General features: G+C 41.1%; 1 protein-coding gene across 1 annotated transcript in view; it reads left to right on the forward strand.

The window, feature by feature from the left end:
- cac (calcium voltage-gated channel subunit cacophony) overlaps positions 1-25,299 on the forward strand; it is a 2,326,612-nt gene that overhangs the window by 507,089 nt on the left and 1,794,224 nt on the right. Inside the window, exon 15 of the mRNA XM_080268748.1 lies at positions 15,360-15,461. Coding sequence (XP_080124874.1) covers positions 15,360-15,461 — 102 coding nt within the window. The remainder of the gene's footprint in view (positions 1-15,359; positions 15,462-25,299) is intronic.

A 25,299-nucleotide genomic window follows, 5' to 3' on the forward strand; every position in this document is an offset into this window, starting at 1 on the left:
ATAGGGACTGGACAAGGACCGTGGTACCCAAATCCGCGTCACTCAGACAATATGTTTACATGTATAATGGTACAATGTGTTCTGGCAACTTTCCAAAACTCTCACTTTTACCCCTTCTTACCACCTAACCCCACGTAAATTACCCCCACTTGCACCCACCATCAGGTACAACATTGAAAGAGATATAACTGTTGTAATTAAAAACATCAATGGTATTAAAAATAGCATTAACAAAAATAAAAGTTGGGATGGGTACCCTTTTGTTGATACGTAGCTCCCCGGTATTTTCCTCCCATCCCCCAACCCCAATGTTGTTGTCAAAGTTTCGCCTTCTCTCATATCATGTGGCTTTCAGGAGAGACCTTAGGCCATATGGTTAGACAAAAATTTATGGGTCTGACAGTTTTAGAGTACGAAATAGAACGAAAATTTGTGCTAACGAGAAAAAATTACTTTAATCCGTGTGTTCTCGTGAGTTAGCGTTCAGTTTCACATTTTTCGTTTGATATCGCATTTCCCAACGCATTTCTGATAAACTAAACATATGGCTAAACTGCTCAATCAGTTTGAAATGTGTTGGGAAGAGCGATACCGAACGAAGAATGTGAAACGGAACGCTAACTCAAGAGAACACATGGATGAAAGAGTACCTTTTTTCTGGTTTGCAAACATTTTTGCTCCATTTTGTTCCCTAAAACAGCCAGACCCTTAAATTTTAGTCTAACTATACAGCCTAACGTCTCTCCCGAAGGCCACATGATACGAGAAGGCGAAACTTTGACAACAACTTTGGGGTTGGTGTGCGAGAGTAAAATACCGTGGAGCTACCTATCAACAAAAGGGTACTCAGTGGAGGTGGTGTTGACCCAGTCCAACTTCTGTTTTTGTTAATGCCATTTTTAATACCACTGATGTTTTTAATTACAACAGTTATATCTCTTTCAGTGTTTTACCTGATGATGCGTATAGGTGGAGGTAAATACGTGGGGTAAGATGGTAAAAAGGGGTAAAAGTGAGAGTTTGCTTTCTCTGACGCTCCACATAACACCCTATGAGCTTCTCAGTCAGTTTCAGGACAACATATAAACCTTCACAGCTGCCAGGATTGCATCACTTCCTACGCACGATCTTTATCTTCTCCCTGTCCTTCCAAATCGTTATGATGGTGCTTTCTTTTATGCTATGGTTTTTCTTTTTTTCTTTTGCCATTTTGGTATTTGTACGCTTCAAGCAGTGGAAGAACCTTACCAATTCAGTTCATATTCCTCCAGTTTGTTTTCTGTATTTTTCTGACTATTTTCAGGGTGGTAAATTACCTTTTCCTACTGAAAAATTTCCCACTTTTTATCATCACGTTCCTTAAGCCATAACATGATTGTCTTGATGTACTCAAAGGTGATTTTTGTCTCCCAACTTCCCAACTGGATGCTATGTTAGGTTAGGTTAAATTATAAGGTATAGTTAAGCTAGGTTAGGTCAAGTTTAAACACTTAGGTTAGGACAGGCCCTAATTTCGCCGTAACCCTGATGTGTAAACAAGTTGACAGCGGAATACAACTTAAAACGACGGGGGAAACAGATTTAGTATGAAACGTTTATTTACCTCCCAGAAGTAATCCGACAAACATAAGACTATCAGGAAGAAGAACGAAGAATGTGAAACTGAATGCTCACTTACACGAGCAGAAGTATTTTGTGTGTGTGTGTGTGTGTGTGTGTGATTAGCAAACATTTTCATTCAGTTGCGTCTCCTAAAACCCAAAAACCACATGACTGTGAGGTGGAGTCTGTGAGACGCGAGAAAGGACTTGATAGCCGTATGCTCAGTCGGTCCAAATGTGTTGGGAAGCACGAAACCGAACGAAATATGTGGAACTGAACACTAACAAGAACCATTAGACGAAAGTATTTTTTTCTAATTAGCAAACATTTTCGTTCCATTTCATCCCCTAAAACTGCGAAACCCATTTTGAGTGTGGGGTGGAACTAGGTGAAGCATGAGAAAGGATTGATAACAGTATGCTCAGTTAGTTGGAAGTGTTGGGAAGCATTAAATCGAACGAAGAATGTGGAACTGAACGCTACGATAACACATGGACGAAAGAGTAACTTTTCCTCTAATTAGCAAACATTTTCGTTCCTTAACCCGCCCCGTCCCGGCCACTTTTCGACCACTGGTACCCCCCAATCCCGGGCAATTTTCGACCTTTTTTTTTTTTGCTAAAACTTTCGCTTTTGGTGAGAAACATCGAAAATTCATAGAGAAATCGCTCACCTGAGGTTTAAAATACTCATTACAGGTAGGAGAGCCTCCTTACTTTACTGGGTTTTCTATCAGGCTGGCGCCAAAGAAAACGAGTTCTATGGGAGGATAACTATTTCACACCACTCATAAACGGTTTTTATTTATTTACTGTTACGAATTTATATGTAGTACAAAAGTATATTGGTTTTCAAGCAGTAATATAGGCATTATAAGCATTGTTTCACTCACTAATACCTGACCTTTTTTTGCCACATTACCTGATCATCATTTCTAACTGTTTCTTCCTCTAATGCTATGTAAAGTTTGTCCTCCACATTGTCATTGATTGGGGAATCACTCTGGCCCTGAATTTCGTACCGTGGCATGACATGGCTATACTGGCCAGGTCACTGATAACAGGTGAATTGCTGAGAAAAGGGCATGCGGGGGGGGGAGGAGGTCATGCTGGGTAAGGCATTGTCTCTGCCTGGCATCTTGTTGAGGCAGGTGTCCCGTGTATACGTACCAAAAATGACTCGCGAAAATTGAAAATTGTGGAAATTATGAACCTTGCAATTGCAGGACGTTGAAGTACGTCCTCGGGATTAGCTGTGACAAAACGTGAGGACGTGGAAGTACGTCCTCGGGACGGCGCGGGCTAAAACTACAAAATCCATGATAATTGTGGGTAAGAACTAGATGAGGCATGAGAAAGGACTGATAACCATATGCCCAGTTGGTCCAAAATGTGTTGGGAAGCGTGAAATCAAACGAAGAATGTGGAACTGAACTGTAACTTACGAGAACGCAAGGATTTTTTTTTTTTTCTGATTAGCATACATTGTCGTTCCATTTTGTCCCCTGAAATTGCCGAAACCCATAAATTTCGTCGAACCGTTCGGCCTTGAGTTTGCCCAGAAAACATATTTCCATTCTGTATGGATATTCATAAAAACCACCAGGAACCTTCAGCCAGGAACAACGCTTGCCCATTCATTTCAAAACTAACCATAGGTTTTTCACGAAAATATACCCACTGTGCTTCCCAGGCAAAATTTCAGCAGCCTAACCTACCCTAACCTATCCCATCTCACTAGGGCTGTTTGGCTGAGGTGGCTGGCTGTGGTACTGAGATAAATACCCATACAGAATGGAAATATGCGCCCAGGAAATGTACCCAGAAGTTAGAGGGTGACGTCATAGCGCGCGGCTTTCAAATTTTGTCCCCAGGCCAGCTGACTTCCCGCGTGAGCTCGAGTTTTTCCGCGTGTTGACATGACTTGTCTCATTATGCTGACCGCGTTAGAACAAAAACGTGTTACTCAACCACGTGTTACTTAAGGATTGAGTGTGTATATATATATATATATATATATATATAATTGGAAAATATTTCAATTTTTATCACCATGTAGGTTTGCACACCTAATTATCTGAAATCCAGTAAAAAATTTGTGCTTAACTTAATTATTAATAGAAAATCAGGATTCAGAGCAAAATTTTCTTAAAGTTAGCAGGTGTTTTGCCTGTAGCCTAACAACTCGCCTTGATGGATTTTTGTATAAATATTGATTTACAATGCAGATATTTTTTTTTTGTGCTCAAAATAAATATTTATGCAAAATAGAAGTCTGTCAAGGCGTGCTGATGATCTGCAGGGGAAATATCTGCTAACATTGGCGCATTTTAGCTCTGAAACCTAATTTTTTAATTAAGTTATATTAAATACATTTTTCTAGCGGATTTCAGATAATCAGATGTGTATGAGCCTCTGTTGTGAAAAAAATTGATATATTTTCCAATGAAAAGAGCCGATTCGTTATTTAGTCATTCCGAGTCAGGTGAGCCAAGTGAGTAGGAATGGATACCATTGACTTTGTCCATAAGAAAATACATATTTTTTTTATTACTTCTATCTATCTATCTATTGCCAGACGCCTCAATCCCGTTTGGGGTGGCCACAAACAAATCGCCTCCAAGTCGCCCTGTCCCCCGCCATTTCACTCCCCTGCTCCCAACTCACACCCCCCTCTCTCATATACCTCTCCACCCCATCTCTCCATCTCATCCTCGGCCTCCCCCTCCTTCTTTCCCCCTCCACCTCACTCACATACACTCTCTTCGTCAGTCTTTCACCCTCCATCCTCTCCGCATGGCCAAACCACCTCAGTGTGTTCCTCATAACGCTTCCCATCACATCCACATCAGCACCACAACGCTCCTTTATATCCTCATTCGTCAGCCTGTCTCTCCATGTGACTCCACAGGCTCCTCTTAAATAACTCATTTCCACGGCTCTCACTCTTGACTTGTGTCCTTCCAACAATGTCCACGCTTCACTTCTGTACGTTAGAGTTGGTATCACAATACTGTCATGTAGTAACTTTTTCACTTCCATGCTCACTTCCCTGTTTCTTATCACTGCTTTCAAAGAACCAGCAACCTTTCTTCCCTGCTGTACCCTTTCAAGCACTTCACCCTCCAAACCTCCATCCTTACTCATCACACTACCCAAGTACTTAAACGTACTCACATTTTCCAATTCCTCACCATCCAACCTCGCTGTACATTCACTGACTTCACCTCTCTCAAAGACCATCACTTTACTCTTCCCTACATTCACCTTTAGATTCCGTTTCCTACACACTCTCTCAAACTCATCCACCAAGCCTTGCAGCTCTCCTTCGTCTTCACTCAACAACACGGTATCATCTGCAAACAACAGTACAGGGAGTTTCCAAACACTATCCTCTCTCACCAGGGCCACTCCAACATCCACTACCCTACCTTGTACCTCTTTTATTACCCCATCCATGTACAGATTGAACAACCATGGAGACATGACACATCCCTGTTTCAACCCAACTTTCAAAGAGAAAAATTCACTTAGTTCACCATCCACACGCACTGCAGCCTTCGCACCATCGTACATACTCTTCACAGCATTCAACAACTTCCCATCTATTCCATATATTCTTAACACTTTCCACAATCCTAGTCTATCCACCCTGTCATATGCTTTCTCCAAATCCATGAAAGCCGCATACAACTTCTTTCCCTTCTCTAGAAACTTTTCCACTAAAGATCTGAGAATGAATATCTGATCTACACAACCTCTTCCCTTCCTAAAGCCTCCCTGTTCTTCTCCAACTAATTTCTCTGTTCTTTCTCTAACTCTGTCAATAAGTATCCTACCATACACTTTTCCTATTATACTAAGAAGACAAATGCCCCTATGATTACCACACACTTCTTTTTCCCCTTTTCCTTTGTACAAGGGAATAATTATACCTGACTTCCAATCCTCCGGGACTCTACCTTCCTCCCAGGCCAATCTGCACATCTTCCACATCCATTCTACTACTATCTCTCCCCCATGCTTCAACATTTCACCACACACTCCATCAATTCCTGGGGCTTTCCCTGATTTAACTTCCTTCATTGCTTCCACAACTTCTATCCTACTGATTTCTTCCTGTCTTCTCACCTCCCTCCTTCTCCCAGCCATTCCCCAGCCACTTATACTTGCATTACTTCCATCCTCCACGTTCAACAATTCCTTAAAGTGTTCTCTCCATCTGCTCACTTTTTCTCCCTTCTCCACTAGTAATCTACCATTTTTATCTTTCACTCCCCTGCTAACTTCACTTCCACCCTGTCTTACTCTTTTCACCTCTTTCCAGAACATTTTCTTACAGTCCCTCCACTTTACACTCAAATTCCTTCCAAATTCCTCATCCACTCTCTTCTTACTCTCTCTTACTAATCTTTTCACCTCTCTCTTCCTTTCTACATATAACTCTCTCTTCCGCCTCTCAACTTCTTCCACGTCCGTATTTCTCATCCATTCATTGTATGCTTTCTTCTTCTGTGCCACAGCCCGTTTCACCTCTTCAGTCCACCACGCTGTTCCTTGCACCCCCCTCCGTCTTCTCTTCCTTCCACACACCACATCACATGCTGCACATATTTCTTCTGTAAATATTCTACACACACCTTCCACGTCCCCCATCTGCTCCAACTCATATTTGCCCAATCGTTCCTCCACTTCTCTCTTATACTCTGCCTTTTTCTCATCCTCTTGTAACCTTTCCGCTCTCCTTGCAACTACTCCTTCCTCTCGTCTTTCCCTTCTTCTATTCCTCCATCTTACTTGAACTTTAACTCTGGCCACCACCAAGTATTATTACTTAATGAGTTTTATTAATGAAGCCTTGCTTAAATTTTACTGTGCTGTACAATAAATTATTTACAGTGGCATTTGAGAAAGGTAAGAGGCAAATGGTATATTGCCACAGGTTAGAAGGAACTGGTGGGGTGAAGCAGGTTGGTGGCCATGATGCTTTTCATGTATGAAAATATCTTCTTGTGTGTGATACAAATAACCTTTATTGAATCAAACCTTGCTAAAATTATACTGTGTTGTTCAGCAGACTGCTTATAGTTTTATATGAGAAAATAATGGCCGGACTTTTTTGAGAATCCCGGACTTGTACGGGCAGTTGTCTGGCATTTAATAATATTGTCCGGCCTCAGCCCGTGTCCGTGAAATCTTAAATCCGGGAAATTAGGGTACAGGAAATGGGGGGGTCGAGTGTCTAGTAATTTCTCAATTATCTGACGTAATAGAGCCAAAGGCATATCTGGGTATTGGTTCCATCCAGATAGTGGACTTCTCCCCTGGCCCCTCATCATATATGACCTAAATTTGAAAGTCATTGTAAAAGGCCACCATAGTACTTCGTACAATGCTTGTTCCTGTTACTTAACACTATCTGGTCAAGCAGACCTATAAACCACAGCCAAGCAATGACCATGGTCAAGTAGACCCATCAACCAGACAGGCAATTGCCACTGGGTAAACTACCAATCCAGACAGGGTGGTGCCACCGGGCTGTAACTGCCTGTCAGGGCGGAAATGTTCACGCGACTGTAATTTCCATCCAGACACAAGCATTTTGTCCAGATATTTTGAGAAAATGTACGAACAATGGTTTCAAATAGCCAGATCACAGTGTCTGAGTTATGTTCGTCCAGATAATCGAGAGATTAATATATATATATATATATATATATATATATATATATATATATATATATATATATATATATATATATATATATATATATATATATATATATATATATATATATATATATATATATATATATATATATATATATATATATATATATATATATATATATATATATATATATATATATATATATATATATATATATATATATATATATATATATATATATATATATATATATATATATATATATATATATATATATATATATATATATATATATATATATATATATATATATATATATATATATATATATATATATATATATATATATATATATATATATATATATATATATATATATATATATATATATATATATATATATATATATATATATATATATATATATATATATATATATAACATATACATTAATCATATAATATATAATATATACATTAGTCAAATAATATATACATTAATCAAATGTGGAGAGAGGTAAAAGAGGTTTTGCATGAGAGTGCTAAGGTTACTATTAAGAAAAAGGGAAAAGCGAGAAGGAAAAAGTGGATGTCAGATGAAACATGGAATGTAATTCAGAAAAGGAAAGAGGCTAAGTTAAGAAGTGAAGAACAACATGTTGATGGCCAGGTAGTTGAAGTACTTAGAGCAAAGTATTGGAGTTTACATTCTGAAGTAAAAAGACTCATTAGACGTGATAAGAGGAGACTATATGATAAAAAGGCGACAGAGACAGAAATTAAATTAAGTAAAAATGACGGTCAGAGCACAAGAGCAGCGTATCAGGCCATAAAGGAGTTAACTGGGACTGAAAAGAGAAGGAAGGAAATACCTGTACGAGATAGAAATGGTAATTTGATGACTAAAGATTTGGATATAAAAGGAAGATGGAAAGAGCACTTTGAATCTGTTCTAAATAAACCAATCCCAGCTGAAGAGGACATTTTGCCAGCCGAGAGAGATTTGCAGATAGAAACAGGGGATATAACTTTGGAAGAGGTAGCAAAATCTATAAAGGAGTTAAAGAATTTTAAGGCTCCAGGTGAGGATGGATTATTCCCTGAAATGCTTAAGGTGGAAAATGACGAGTTGATGAATGCACTTTTGAAACTTTTTAATGTGGCTTGGGATAATGGTGGAATTCCAGAAGAGTGGAAAAATGGAGTGATTATAAAAATACCAAAAAAGGGAGATTTAAGTGTGTGTGGCAATTGGAGGGGGATAACTTTGACACCTGTAGTTGCAAAAGTCTTTTCCAAAATCTTGCTGAACTGAATAGAGCCAGTAATTGATAAAATTTTAAGAGAAGAACAAGCGGGATGTAGAAAGGGTCGAGGTTGTAATGATCAGATTTTTATTGTAAGGCATCTAATGCAACAAGCTAATGAGATGAAAATGCCACTTAGTATGTGTTTTGTGGATTTTGAAAAGGCGTTTGATAGTGTTTCACGTGGAGCTATGTTGAAAATCATGAGATTGTATGGCATACCAGAAAAGTTTGTAAATATTATTAGAAGCCTGCATGAAGGTACTTTTTGTAAGGTAATGGTGGGTGGTTCTTTGAGTGATCCATTTCAAGTTAGGTCAGGAGTGATTCAAGGAGGAGTTCTTTCGCCATTGTTGTTTGTTTTGGTTATGGATTATGTTATGAAAAAGGTTGTAAGGAGAACAGGTGCAGGAATTAACTGGAAAGAAAATAAGAAGCTGATGGATTTGGACTATGCTGATGATATTGTACTGATTTGCGGAAGTATTTACGAGATGCAGAGGGTGCTCGATTGTCTGGTGGAGGAAGGAGAAAAAGTGGGATTGGTAATAAATTGTGGAAAGACTGAAATTATTAATATGAACGTGGAGAACCAAATCGATTGTGTAATTGGGAATAATGTGGTGAAGAATGTAGAAAACTTTAAATATCTGGGAACGATTGTATCATCTAATGGATCATTAAACAATGAAATTGAGGAGAGGATTAGACAGGCTTGGCGAGCTGTTGGAATGTTGAAATCTGTTTGGAATAATAATATGCTTTCGGTACATACTAAAGTGAAAATTTACAAGTCCATGGTTAGACCCATTTTAATTTACGGGCATGAGTCATGGTACAGTACAATTGCAATGGATCAGAAAGTATTAGGATTTGAGAATAAAATACTGAGAAGGATTCTTGGGGTAAAGTGGCAAGACAGAGTTACAAATGAAAGAGTAAGGGATATTACGAGAGTGGAACCAGTTAATGAATATGTGAGACTGTCTCGCTGGAAGTGGCTGGGGCACATATACAGAAAAGAAGGTTGTTTAATACAGGATGTGCCAGAGTGGACTGCTAGAGGAAGAAGAGGTAGAGGTAGGCCGAGGGAAACCTGGTTGAGGACAATGAAAAAAGAAGCAGGAGAGGAGTGTTGGTGGGACCTGAAGGAGATGGCAAGAGACAAATATTGGTGGAGAGAGTTCATTGAGACCCTATACATCCCGTGGGGTGCCACAGGAAATGATTGATTGATTGATTGATATAATATATATATAATATATTTATATTTAATATATATATCCTGTATATATATATACATACATATATATATATACAGTCAACCCTTGGCTATCACGGGTTTTGCTATCGCGTTTCATGGCTATCACGGACAGGTGAAATGCAACACGATTACCTTTATCGCGACCTCAAATACTGCTATCGCGGACGATGGTCGGCCAGAAACATTCAAATCGCGCGGGCTCCTCCCATGCGTATACTCGCGCCGTGATTGGCGCTATGTCACAGGCTACCCGAGCGCTGATTGGCCCAAGACATGGTTACAGCTACCCATCCTTCCCGCCAAGGTTCAGAGAGAGTCAGCGTTACCAGCCGACAGCAGCTATAGCCATGAAGACCTATTGTTCAACCACAATGGCCACCAATACCCCATCCAACCCTCCTACCGTTGGTGCACGTAACGCGGTTAACCCAGGACGGCAAGTGAGGAAGAGGAAGAACCTGCCTTATGCTCAGGGTCCCTTCCAGACTCCTGATGAAGCTGATCAGTTCCTAGACGAGATAGAATGTCGGAGGGGTGGCCAGTAATACTTCACCCCAGCCTCGGAACCCCTTCAACCCACCCAAGCCCCTCATCCTCTCCAAAAATGTTAAGTAAAATGGCTTATTACAGTTAATTCTGTTTTATTTATAACCTTTATGTACTGTACTGTTGTTAATTTGCAGCATTGGTTTGTAATCCCAGGTATTTTAGTGAAGGAGATGTGAAAATAGGGTAAGGTTGGGGTAAAGTTGGAGGTCGGGGAACCAATTAGAATTTTTCCCATTAGTTCTTAAGTATGGCTATCGCGATTTTGGCTATGGCGGGTCGCCTAGGGTACCAATTACTCGTGATAGCCAAGGGTTGACTGTATATATATATATATATATATATATATATACACACACAGTCGGCGCAATGGAAGTCTGGACCCTCTAATTCGCACCATATATTTGGTAGGGTCCAAGAAATATAGTAGGAAAATTCCTGTAGTTGGTGGATTTTTTTTCTGGTGGTTTCTAGCGACTTTACAGGCTTACCACCACGTGCTGTGAGTTTATGAGCTCAGTGCCATCCTGACTGTGGATGGGAAAGCACGTCAGATTTTCTTGTCCTGCCTGGCCTTTGTTAATTTCAAAACTCTCGTTTTCACACCCTCCTCTGCCTTAGTGAATCATTGGAGATGGGTCCCAAGACACTAACTGATGTAGAAAAAGCCTGAATATTAACTGTGAGAGAGGAAAATGTAAAAATTTAAGAGAGGCTTCAGTGCAGCAGTACGGCTGGGGATCTTGAAGTCTGTATGAAGTCGATGCTGTATGGTTCTTTCAGACACATCTTTCAGCAATTGTTGGTACATATCTTTCAGTTGTCTAGCAGTCAAACGTTGGTCTTTTATCACAGCTTGCTTCAGTAACCTGTCTGTAGTTGGAGATGTCTTCCTTTTAGGCCCTAGCCTGTCTTTATGTTGGGGAATTGTGTTTTTTAGCAGGTGGCGGGCAGCAGCAAGGAGTGACATATCGGTAGATTTTCCTCACCCTGTTCGAATACAAATATCCTTAATTTTTACATTTTCCTCTCTCATAGTTAAAATTCGGGCTTTTTCTACATCAGTTAGTGGCTTGGGACCCATCTCCAATGATTCACTAAGGCAGAGGAGGGTGTGAAAACGAGAGCTTTGAAATTATCAAAGGCCAGGCAGGACAAGAAAATCTGACATGCTTTCCCATCCAAAGTCAGGCAGGCACTGAGCTCATAAACTCACAGCACTTGGTGGTAAGCCTGTTAAGTTGCTAGAAACCACCAGAAAAAAATCCACCAACTACAGGAATTTTTCTACAATATTTCTTGGACCCTACCAAATATATGGTGCGAATTAGAGGGTCCAGACTTCCATTGCACCGACTGTATATATATATATATATATATATATATATATATATATATATACACACACACAGTAGATATATACAGGCATACCCCAGTTTAACGATCTAATTGGTCAGGTAAAGCCCCATCGTTAGGCGGGGTTTCGTTTGTGGGGTACTTTTAAAAGGTAATGTGGACCATTTACCAGCCTTCGGTTACCCCCCAAACGAAGCCCAAATCCCACCTAAATGAGCCCAAAAACAAGTTTAAAGCCAATCTAAATGGCTGTCAAGGAAGCTAACCTGAACCTAAGACCTGTAAATAAGTCACTGAAACCAGCAAATAAAGCCTGAAGATCATAAGGAATAGGTTAGCAAATATCAAGCACCCCTCATCACTTACTTCTTGTAAGTCCATGTCCGGTTCTGGTCATCATCCTTGCTATCCCTCCCTGAGGTAAGGGGACATGTGGTGCACCCAACCACTCATCATCCTCAAAGCTCTCAAACCCTATCTCTAGGGGAGGGTCAAAAGGGAGGGGGGGAAGCCTGGCGTGGTGGGGTGTCATAGTGGGAGACTGATTCACTGGCTCTGGGGATGGTGATGGACTGTGATGCGATGAGGCAGGCAATGGGGTGTGATGCGAAGGCTCAGGAGGTGATGATGGGGTGCAATGCAATGACCCAGATGGTGGCAATGAGGTGATATGCAGTGGCTTGGGCGGTGGCAATGGAGTGCGATGTGATGACAGAGGAGGTGGTGAGGGAGACAGCTGTGATGACCAGTGAGGTGGCAAGGGACACCACTGGAATGACTGATGAGATAGCGATGGAGTCAGTTGTGGTGGCTCACGTTGTGGCAAGGGAGACAGAGACAGTGGCCGAAGTGGTGAGGGAGATGGAGGCCGGGGCGAGGAAGGCAGTGACGGAGTGGCAGAGTGTCTTAGTGGAGACACAGGTGACACGGGAGATGGGGTTTGGCTGGAGGTTAGGTCCAGCACTAGGGGTTGAGCACGTCCTAGGCGGGAGGAGACCCTGGATGTTTCTCTGTTGGTCGATGGCAGGGGAGATGCTCTGCTGGTTGAAGGCTGGGGAGATGCTCTGCTGGTTGAAGACTGGGGAGATTCTCTGCTTGTCAAGGGCTGGGGAGATCCTTTGTGGCTTTCTGGCTTTGTGGGGGCCTGTTTGAAGAAGGCAGTGATTGTAGTCTGCCTGGCCACCGCCTTCTCTTCCAGCATCGTCCTGTACACCTTCATCCCCTCCTCCAGCCGATCAGCTGCATCCTTGCTTTGTCCTGGGAGAGGGTCGTGTGTGCGCATCAGTGCAATTATTTCGTCCAGCTTCGTTAGGATCACCCTCAGGTTTGTTATATTGAGAGCTCGCACTTCAGGGATGACCTCCTCCTCCTCCTCCTCCTCCTCCTCCTCCTCCTCCTCCTCCTCCTCTGCCCGCTGAATCTCCACATTGAGAAGCTTCTCATTGCTGAGCTCCTCCCTTTGGCTTTCGAGGACCTCTTCCACGTCCTCCTCATCGACCTCCCTGAAGCCTACTTCGTTCAACAATTCCACTGTGTCCTGAACCACACGCTGCACAGGCGGAGCTTGCACACCCTCGGGGAAGCTGGTGAAGGAGTGCACGCTTTCTTGTCACAGCTTCCACCATGCACCGTTCATGGTGGCCTGGCTAACCTCATGCCACGCTGCAGTGATATTCTCTAGGGCATGGCGTATATTGTAGCCCTTCCAGAACTGCTGCACTGTTGTCCTATAATCACTGTCACAGGCCGCTGCCAACTGCTGCATGGTGCGGCGGAGGTAATAAGCTTTGAAAGTAGCAATCACCCCTCGGTCCATTGGCTACAATAAGGACCTGGTGTTGGAGGGTAGGAACACCGTCTGTATGTTGCTGGCCCATTCCTTCGTCCAATGTACTAACTAACCCTCCACCAACCCTCTTCTTGACACGTAGGGAACACACTCGGGTTGGTTGTATGGTTACCACCCAGCGTATTTACTGTTTTCATGGCTTACAGGGAATTATAATGGCTTGTCAGTCAGTGTAGAGTCACCCTGGAGTAGCACTACATTGAGTGTGTGGATGATGGGCATCCCCAACCACCACTTATTACCATCCTCCTTCCATCATCCAATTCTACGTTGCCCCATGAGAAGTGTAGAAGCCCAGGGCTAGGCAATTGGTCCTGAGATTTAAGATGAGAGTGACCGGCCTCACTCATCCCTGAGTGGCATTACATGAACAATAACCCCAACCACCCCTTGGATATAAACCTTCACCGGCTCAATCTGATTGGAGTTCTGTAGTTACCCACTAAACCACCAGGTGCCATAATTTAGTTATATGGTTACCACCCAGCATGGTAAATGGTTTCCTGGTGTACAGGAAACCATTAGGCTTGTCACTCAGTGTAGAATCACCCATAGGCAGAAGGAAGGGGAAAGAATGAAAGAAAGAAAGACAAAAGAGGGAGTGTAAAGTCACCCGTAAGCAGGAGGATGAGGAAAGAATGAAGTAAAGAAAGACAGAAGAGAATGGAAGGAATGGAGAGAGGAGAGGAAAGGGCAGACACCCGAGAGCAGCACTACATTGAGTGAGTGGATGGTGAGCGCCCCCACCTACCACAAACCACTTATTACATTTATAAATATAAGTGAAGCTTGGACCCTGTTGTGAAGCTAGGACCCTGTTGGAAGGACACAAGTCATGAGGGAGAGCAGTGGAAATAAGTTATATGAGAGGGGCATGTAGATTTTCATGAGAGACAGGCAGATAAATAAGGAAGTAAAAGAGCATTGTGGTGTTGATGTGAATGCGAATGAGTGTTAAGAGAAACTTTGAGATGGTTTGCCAATGTGGAGAGGATGGAAAATGAGAGACTGACTAGAAGAGTGTTTTCAAGTGAAATAGGCAGAGAGAGGAGGAGGGGAAGACCAAGGTTGAGATGGAGGGATGGGGTGGAGAAATATATGAGAGAAGAGGGCTTGAGATGGAGGGAGGGTAGCCAAATGACAGAGAACACGGTGACGTGGAGGCAAATTGTTTGTGGTCACCCCTTATGGGATTAACCCCTTACCCGTGGGCTGTCACTACCATGACGCTCATTACATAAGTACCACACCGTGGGGCATCACTTCTGTGATCCAGGGATTTTTTTAAATCGCCCGGGCTTTCAGGTGCGGTCTTGTAACATCTATCAGTACTGCCAGTGTGTAGCAATAGGCAGCACTGCTAATAGTACTAGTACTTGCATCCAGTGTTACCAATTTAGCCATTTTTTCTGTGTTTGCCTCGCCTCTCCACCTCCCCTCCCTTACCCCCTACCCCGCCTAACTACAGCCTGGCCGCACAGTGCAGCTCCCGGACCGGTTTTTTCCATTCGCATTTTCCATTGAAATGTGCCCTATGCGCTATTCTTTTACTAAAAAATATGTAAAAAATATAAAAAAGTAAGTCAGAGCACTGATATCCCCACAGGTGGGGCATGGCATGGTCTAGCTATCCCCGCAAGTAAGGGGTTAAGGCATCTGGCAACAGGTAGATAGATTTATTACTGCATTATCTTGGTTTTGATAGTGGTAGTGACTGTGCGCATATTAATTTTTTTTTTTTTTCCCATGCACTGTTGGTCCAACAGCACGGAGAAGAGCAGCAGCGAAGCGAAAAAAGTTGAAGCACCTAGGGAAGAGTAAAAGTACAGACACGGAGGATGAAGACAATGAGGCGGAGGAGGATGACGGTGAGGGTGGCTTTTTCTGTTTTGCAATTGTGTTGTCTAGTCTGACCAGATGTGTGCATTTTGTGTGTGTGTGTGTGTGTGTGTGTGTGTGTGTGTGTGTGTGTGTTATCATTTTCTTAATCAAAGCCCTTCTTATCACTTACAGAAATGCCTTATTTCTACCCATGGATAATCAGTCAGAGTTTTGGGTAACATCTTTATTGTGAAATGTGGCATAGGGATACATTTTCCATATACAGTGTAAATCAATCTCTCTCTCTCTCTCTCTCTCTCTCTCTCATTTTCACTGATGCTATTCAGTTCTGGTATTCAGGTGGTGAATCAGATATAAACCATTTTTCAAGGTCAGTACTGAACAGTGATATAAGCTTTTGTATTGTAGGGGGTTAGTGAATGCTGTATCTAACCCCTGTAGTTTTAAAAATTTCTCCAAAGATGAATAAAGCATCTGAATTTAGCAAGAATAAAGTACAAAATATGTCATCTGATAAATAGAGTTATTTTGTTAAGAATACGAATGGCACCTAAGAATGTTATTCTCTAAAAAACCTGATGAAATTATTCAGCACTAAGGTGATCTCTTCATCCAAGATGTTAAAATCAGCTTCACCCTCTTTATTGTGAAGATTACAAAAGATTCTCTTGTTGTAGCCTGGTAAGATCAACTAGATCATTTTGATAACCTAAGAGAGACCTCCCATTCATTAGGGAATGTCAGGGAATGTTTGCAAACCAGTTGAACATGAGGTAGTCACCTAAGATTTTGTTTTGGAGACTTCCTATACCCATGGAATAATGAATTATGAACTTGTGTAATAGGTGAGGGAAGATGGTGACCATCTCTCCTTGGCTATGTAATTGTATTTAGGAGTAGACAACCTGTACTGAAGTTGGAATTTAGTTACAATTCGCCACTGAAATGTAAAAATATTTTGGATCTAGAGGGAACATCAGTACAGTACAGCACTGTAGTGCACACCTAATGTATAGTGCAATCCTTTGCTTGATCCAGTTCGTATCACAATTAAGATGTACCTCAATACTATTGACCTGAGTTCCTGGATTTTCCAAAATATACTTACTTTTCCTTACAGGGTCCCAAGGAAACAAACAATATTTTATTTTCAAAACAGCTTGCTGGATTTCTTTACTCATTTTAGTCGGTTATATCAGTGCCTTGGAAAATTAGTTACCACTTGAAGCATGGTGGCAAATGGAGAACCATATCAACACTACCTAAATTCAGGAGAGAGGTATTGAAAATTGTTCATGAAATTGGTACAAAAATCTGCAGAAACATAGAGAAAGCTGAGTGTGGATGGGATTCAGGAATTAGGTCTGTCACCAATTTCAAATGGCCAAGTGCTACCCTTGCCATGTTTTGGGAAATATTTTCCCCCCAGAGCAGTTGTGCTTTTCAGTTTTTAAAATAGTCGTCCCTGGTTAGATGCAGAGGAAAACCTGGGGATCGTTAACACTGTTCAAGTGGTTTTTATAACCCAGAGATTACATTTTCTTCAATAATTATTAATAATAAATCAAATGCTACTACGTTTAACCCTCGTGGACAACTATATTGTAAATACATGTAATTGCTTTGGAAAGTTCCATTGACCAGAACTGTGTCTGTGTGGTAGATGACATGTCTTGAGGATGAAAAGCCTTACTTGAAAAGCAGATGTGGGTTTAACATATTTGCATAGATAGAGGGAATATTTGGTTTGGCTTTAGTTTAGTTAAAACTAAGATTAATTAGTTAGATTCACCCTGTATATATCATGATGTAACCTAACTGTATTTACATTGTAATTAATAAATAGTTGGCACCTCTACAATTCTGTGAGGAATCAGAGGCTTGCCATATTAGTCACTCTGCTCCTAGAACTTGTTGAATTATCGCACTGTAAATACGCTCCTAAAGATCGGGCTTGTCGTCATCTGCTGTCCAACTCTTTCTAGCTAAGTAACCTTTACAAATCGACCAATTCTATGGGGAATTAGCTATGAGATAGGAGAATAGTAACTAGGTGAGTTGGGGTATCAGTTACACTTAATCCTCTTAAGAGACTTATGTGAATTTACTTAAGGTTGTCTTATATTAACACGTCAGACAATTGAGTGTATAAGAGTTTTTGGACACATTTTTGGTGTCCAGAGTGAGGAGACCGACTTGTATAAATTAAATTTCTAACATTTCTGGTGCCCTGAGTGAGGATAGCAGATGTGTGCAGAAGCACTGAATGTTTTTAAGGTTGTGTTTGTTGGGCATAGCCTACTATCATGTTCAGGACAAGTGGATGACGTGGAAATACGTGTATACCGAGCTTCGGGAGGAAGGGCAAGTTCCTTCTCCGATGATGAAAGGCTAAACGCCATATTAGATTGGGAGCATGACCACGCTATCCTTTTCCTGGGAGGAAATGATATTCAGTAAGATGTGGAAGTTAATGAAATTGTGGAAAACATTCTAGCCATGGTAGGAGCCATAGAAGGTTCATGTAAATCCTCGGTGACCATAACCCCTCCAGTTTGCTTTGGTACGTATAAATTAATTAGCAGAGCTGTGAACAGGAAGTTGCAATGAATTAGGAAGGGAAAGGATTTTATCCACTTTAATGCAAAGCCCTTCCAATCAACATCAAAAGTCGATGGTATACATTGGAATCATCTTGGGAGATAAGCAGTTCTACAGAAATTTATAAATTATTTAGAACTGAAGAAAGGACAGTTCTATGCTATACAAGCTGTGGGTGGGCCTATGATACACTAGGAGATAAATATTTCTGAGCTAAGGGAGTATGGTTTATTTGGAAATTGAGTGTGGGGATAAGATATAACCCTGGAGGTTTAACAACCCAGGGGGATAGGGTTGATATTGCGGACCTAATCCCTACACTTCTCAAAATTTAAAATAATTAATTAGCTGAGCCGGGATTATGGTTACAGTATTTTGGAAATTGAGTGTGGGGATAAGATATAACCCTAGAGGTTTAACAACCCAGGGGGATAGGGTTGATATAGCAGAACTAATCCCTACACTCTTCAGAATTTAAAATACTTCGATAATTACTGAACTGGGGTAAATTGTGGTTGAAATTAATGGTTAAATTATTAAATTAGAAATCAGTCAACATATCTTTTTCTTTGTTACAGAGAGCTTCTAGCATAAGGCAGGATGGGTAACGAGAGCCATAAATGACTGCAAACAGTTGTTAGATGAAACATTTCTGTCCAGGGAGAAATTAAATAGTCTCCTGAATGTACTTAAAGACCGATGGACTAAGTTTGAAGAAGGTTATGTAAATTTAGAAGCGGCCATAGTAAAAGCTGATGATAAAGTTCTCTTAGAGTCAGAGACTGCAACATTTGAAGGTAAATTAGAAGAATATTTAACTGTAGTGTGGTTACTAGAGTCAAAATTAGCTGAGACTGCCGCGGAAATACAAGTTGTGGAACCTTGGAGTAAAGCTGTACTACCACAAATTATGCTTCCATAGTTTGATGGGGAGCCAAATTGGAAAACCTTTTGGGACCATTTCAAATACTTAACCTGCTGCGTGCCAGTGCTGTTTTAAAACAGTCTAACAAAAATCTGCAATCAATGCCAGTGCCGTTTTAAAATGGTCTAAAATTAAAACATTCACTGTGACCACATTTTTCAAGATTCGCAGGTAAAAATTGGCAGGCATTTATGTTACCTGTTCCTTTATCATGCCCTGGGCAGTCAAGGCCAAACACCCCCCCCCCTCACACTCACTCTGCCTTACTCTGCCTGTGTGCCTCATCCAGTTCTGTACATAGTGAAGGCATGTTGTAAATATTAAGGCAGCAGATTGGGTGCTTTCTAGAATTGTGTCCTTAAAGCTACCACCAAAAACCAAAGATGCCTTGTATGGTTGGTACCAAGAGGATAATATCTCCTGTGAGGAGATTGAAGATGGCTTAATGCAACTGTGTAAACACTTGCAAGGAACAGTAAAGCCTGCCGAGATTAAACAGAAGACCGAAATAAAGGAAAACCCCACTTTCCAACTGGTTGGGAAGACTAAGTCAAGGAAGGCTAAGTATGTGCCTAAAGAAGAGATAGGTACTTTCCTTAGCTCTTTAAAGGCTGAGGATAAAATATTAAAGACAAGGAATAGACAAGCTGATGAAAATAAGGAAGTAAAACCTTCCATGGTAAAGGACAGGAAAGTTTGTGCATTTTGTGGGGAGCAACATTCCAGTGCATCATGTCAACATTATCATAATTATGCTACTAGAATAGGAAAGCTTCAGGAACTGGGATGTTGTATAATATGTATGAATTCCAAACACACTTCCGTGGACTGCAAAGACTAAATTGAATCTTTGTTTCAAATATAAAAGGGATCAGCATCATAGTGCCTTATTCCCAAGGACGAAAAATGAGGTTCCCAAACCTGCAAGTGTCAATATGACAGTTGCTAAGGGGAATACTCCAGTAGTAATGCCAGCTGCAGTTCCAGTAGCAGATGTGAAAGTAGTGATTGAGAATAGAAACCTATTAGCATGTAATCTTTTTGATACAGGTGCTCAGAAAACCTCCATTTCTGCAGACATTGTGAAGAAATTAAACTTACCTATTATTGGCAAGGTAAATCTAGCCATTACAGGATTCTTAACTACTAAGGAAGCTCAGTCTTTTGATTTAGCTAGACCTGAAATACAGCTAGGCAGATATAAATATCGTATGGCAGCAGCTGTGCTGGATATTATGGAGACAAGTATATACATAAAAGAATTGAAGGAAACCTCTGATCATCTACGAAGCTCAGAGATAAAGTTGGCTAAACGAAATGTGGAATCAGATACTGTGGGTCCCACAAAAATGATAATTGGTTCTGATTACTGTGGAAGGTTCCTACATAGGACTTTCAAGAAGAATAAAGTACAGTTGTTCAAGAGTCTAGGAGGTAACCTTATTATGAGTCAGTTGCCTTTTCCAAAACAAGCTAAAGGAGAGGCTAAACTTGTAGACTCAGCCTTTGTTACCCCCACACAGTCATTGATGGTAGCTAGAATAGGTGCAGAACTACAACCTACTCAGATAAATGACTTGCTGAATGAAAATATTGAACCTGTACACAAATTATGGGACCTAGACAGTGTAAGAATACACTCTGAGGAACCAGCCCCTGAAGATAAAATAACTTTGTATTTGTATAACCAGTCAGTGGAATTTAAGGATGGACAGTATTGGGTAGGATTACCATGGAAACTAAATCATTTGGAGTTACAGTACAACAAATTACCAAGCAGCTAAGGCTCAGTTAAATTCTCTTCTAAGAAAGTTGAGAGATAAACCAGAACATCTTACCATATATGATAATATTAAAAAGGCTGTGGCACAAAAGAAGAAAGCATACAATGAATGGATGAGAAATAGGGGCGTGGAAGAAGTTGAGAGGCGGAAGAGAGAGTTATATGTAGAAAGAAAGAGAGAGGTGAAAAGATTAGTAAGAGAGAGTAAAAAGAGAGTGGATGAGGAATTTGGAAGGAATTTGAGTGTAAAGTGGAGGGACTGTAAGAAAATGTTCTGGAAAGAGGTGAAAAGAGTAAGACAGGGTGGAAGTGGCTGGGGAATGGCTGGGAGAAGGAGGGAGGTGAGAAGACAGGAAGAAATCAGTAGGATAGAAGTTGTGGAAGCAATGAAGAAAGTTAAATCGGGGAAAGCCCCAGGAATTGATGGAGCGTGTGGTGAAATGCTGAAGCGGAGAGATAGTAGTAGAATGGATGTGGAAGATGTGCAGATTGGCCTGGGAAGAAGGTAGAGTCCCGGAGGATTGGAAGTCGGGTATAATTATTCCATTGTACAAAGGAAAAGGGGAAAAAGAAGTGTATGGTAATCATAGGGGTATTTGTCTTCTTAGTATAGTAGGAAAAGTGTATGGTAGGATACTTATTGACAGAGTTAGAGAAAGAACAGAGAAATTAGTTGGAGAAGAACAGGGAGGCTTTAGGAAGGGAAGAGGTTGTGTAGATCAGATATTCATTCTTAGATCTTTAGTGGAAAAGTTTATAGAGAAGGGAAAGAAGTTGTTTGCGGCTTTCATGGATTTAGAGAAAGCATATGACAGGGTGGATAGACAGGGATTGTGGAGAGTGTTAAGAATATATGGAGTAGATGGGAAGTTGTTGAATGCTGTGAAGAGTATGTACGATGGTGCGAAGGCTGCAATGTGTGTGGATGGTGAACTAAGTGAATTTTTCTCTTTGAAGGTTGGGTTGAAACAGGGATGTGTCATGTCTCCATGGTTGTTCAATCTGTACATGGATGGGGTAATAAAAGAGGTACAAGGTAGGTTAGTGGATGTTGGAGTGGCCCTGGTGAGAGAGGAAAGTGTTTGGAAACTCCCTGTACTGTTGTTTGCAGATGATACTGTGTTGTTGAGTGAAGATGAAGGGGAGCTGCAAGGCTTGGTGGATGAGTTTGGGAGAGTGTGTAAGAAACGGAATCTAAAGTTGAATGTAGGGAAGAGTAAAGTGATGGTCTTTGAGAGAGGTGAAGTCAGTGAATGTACAGCGAGGTTGGATGGTGAGGAATTGGAAAATGTGAGTACTTTTAAATACTTGGGTAGTGTGATGAGTAAGGATGGAGGTTTGGAGGGTGAAGTGCTTGAAAGGGTACAGCAGGGAAGAAAGGTTGCTGGTTCTTTGAAAGCAGTGATAAGAAACAGGGAAGTGAGCATGGAAGTGAAAAAGTTACTACATGACAGTATTGTGATACCAACTCTAACGTACGGAAGTGAAGCTTGGACGTTGTTGGAAGGACACAAGTCAAGAGTGAGAGCAGTGGAAATGAGTTATTTAAGAGGAGCCTGTGGAGTCACATTGAGAGACAGGCTGACGAATGAGGATATAAAGGAGTGTTGTGGTGTGGATGTGGATGTGATAGGAAGCGTTATGAGGAACACACTGAGGTGGTTTGGCCATGTGGAGAGGATGGAGGGTGAAAGACTGACGAAGAGAGTGTATGTGAGTGAGGTGGAGGGGGGAAGAGGGAGGGGGAGGCCGAGGATGAGATGGAGGGATGGGGTGGAGAGGTATATGAGAGAGGGGGGTGTGAGTTGGGAGCAGGGCAGTGAAATGGCGGAGGACATGGCGACTTGGAGGCGATATGTTTGTGGCCACCCCAAACGGGATTGAGGCGTCTGGCAATAGATAGATAGATAGATCAATTGAAGAATAAATTTATAGAAGAAGTAGAATTCCCTGCTAACCATAAGGAGGGACATTATTTGCCACATCATGCTGTAAGCAAGGATTTGGTAACTACTCCCATAAGGATAGTTTTCAGTTGTAGTTGTAAATCGTCCAAGGGATCAGCTAGCTTGAACGATTGCATATACTCTGGACCTACACTAACAGAGAAGACGGGAAATGCATTACTAAGATTTAGAGAGAAACCGTATGCTTATACAGCAGACATTAGTAAGGCTTTTCTCAGAATAGGACTGAGAGAGGAGGATAGGAAATTTACAAAATTCCTCTGGCCTCAAGACCCCCAAAATGAGGATAGTCCATTGAAAACATGTTGTTTCCAATTGGTACTCTTTGGCTCTTGTGCTAGTCTTTTCCTACTTTGCAACACTTTAAAGCATCATTTTGGGAATGCCAAATGCCCAGAAATAGGGCAGGCTTTTTATATGGATAATTTGCAAGGTGTTGCTGATACTGAGGCAGAAGCATTGAAGGCTTATGAAGTAGCCAATTCTGAATGTAGGAAGGCAAATTTGCCATTATAGAGCTGGAATACAAATTCACCGCTTTTGAGGAATAAAATACAAGAGGACTATCCAAATAAAGACAATCCCAAAATTCAAAATGTGTTGGGTTTTAACTGGGATACAATCACTGATGAAATAAGCTTGAAACCAATTAAGTTCTCTGATGTCATTCTCACCAAGAGGTCCTTGTTAAGTCAGGTGTCCATGTTATTTGACCCACTAAGTTTGGTCAGTCCTATAGCTATCAGGGGCAAATGTTTAGTGCAAGAGGCTTGGCGAGAAAAGTTGGACTGGGACTCTGAATTAGGTGAGACATATGTGGAACAATGGGGACAGATTAGAAAGGAGTTTGAAACCACATCAAGCATATGTATTCCTAGGAAAATAAACAGTAGTGAGAAGTTGCATTTACACATATTTTGTGATGCTTCTCAGAGGGCTTATGGAGCAGTAGCTTATTGTGCAGGAGGAGAGAATAGTAAGTATTATGTCCAAAGCCAGAGTTGCACCAATTAAATGAGGAATCCTGCCTCAAAGGGAATTGGCTTCCATAGAAGTAGGAACTAAATTGGCCAGGTATATAACCACTATTCTTGATACTCAGTTTGAGGATATCTATGCTGTATATGGAATGACAGTGAGATTTGTCTGTACTGGATAGGGAGGAAGACAGTAAAATTCCTTTTGTCCACAATAGAGTGAAGACTATTAAAGAGCTGTCTTCCAAATTTAAATTTATGCAGGTATCCTCCAAACAAAACCCAGCCGATCTGCTCTCGAGAGGTTCGACTGTAAAGAGACTGATCAAAGATAACTTGTGGTGTAAAGGTCCTAAATGGTTACACACTAAAGATTGGCCTGAGCAGAAACAGTATAGTATTGCTGGGGTTGGTGTAGTAACTTGGAATCTGTAGTACCTGAGCCAGAAGTAATTGACATTAGCAGATTCTCATCAATAAGACAACTTATTAACACTATTAAGTTAGTTGTTGAATTTTTGAATAAGAGAGTGGGGTTTCAAAAGTTAGATCCCATATAATATTGGCTGAAAGGGATACAAGGAAACTATTATGGAGAGATATATGACCTTTTAGGCCAAGGCGCTGGGAACAAGAATAAGCTGATCAGAGATTTCGGCTTGTTCTTGGTCGGAAAGGGTCTAATTAGATGCCGGGGCCGAATAATAAAGGTTGATTTGCCTCTCCAAACTAGACATCCCATATTACCTAAGAAGGAATATTTTGTATAGTTAATTGTAAAGGAAGCCCATGATTTGACTCTTCACGGAGGTGTGCCACAGACTTTGGCCCGAATCTAGGAAAGGTATTGGATCCCTAAGGATAGACAGGTTATAAGGAAATATCTCAAAGGTTGCATTACATGTAGGAGGTATGAACAACAACCAAATGACTATCCAGGACCACCTGCCTTACCAAGGGATAGGGTAAATGTAAATCGGCCCTTCAAAGTAACTGGAGTTGATTACACAGGGGCTATAATTGTTATGGGTGAGGGAACTCCCCATAAGGTGTATATATGTCTGTTTACATGCACCTACGCAAGGGCAATCCATCGAGAAATGACAGAAGATCTGAGTTCAGAGACATTCCTGAACGTATTTAGAAGATTTGCCGCTAGAAGGTCTTGTCCTAATAAATTAATAAGTGACAACGGAATTAATTTCGTTGGAGCAGCACCCCTGCCTTTAAATATAATGAATGACCCAAAGGTTAAGTCAGCGCTGGGAATCAGAAATTGCACCTGGCGGTTCATAGTTTCAAGAGTGCCATGGCAAAATGGATTTACCGAATGAATGACTGGTATTGTGAAGAACTGCCTAAGGAAAACCTTACACAGAACTAAGATCACAAGAGAAGAATTAAGAACAGTGATAACTGAAATTGAAGCTAGAATTAATGATAGACCTCTAACCTATCTAGATGACACTAGCATTTCGATTGAGGCACTGACACTGGCTTATGTGTTATATGGCAGAAAGCTCCATCCGATGCCTTGTGTGGATATCCAGAAGGAAGTAGAGGATCCTACCATAGAAAATAATGAATTAGGACAACATCTGCGGGAGGGAT

Source organism: Coenobita brevimanus, chromosome 29, assembly GCF_032717465.1.
Source record: "Coenobita brevimanus isolate Jiangsu-jjx chromosome 29, ASM3271746v2, whole genome shotgun sequence".
Lineage (NCBI taxonomy): Eukaryota > Metazoa > Arthropoda > Malacostraca > Decapoda > Coenobitidae > Coenobita > Coenobita brevimanus.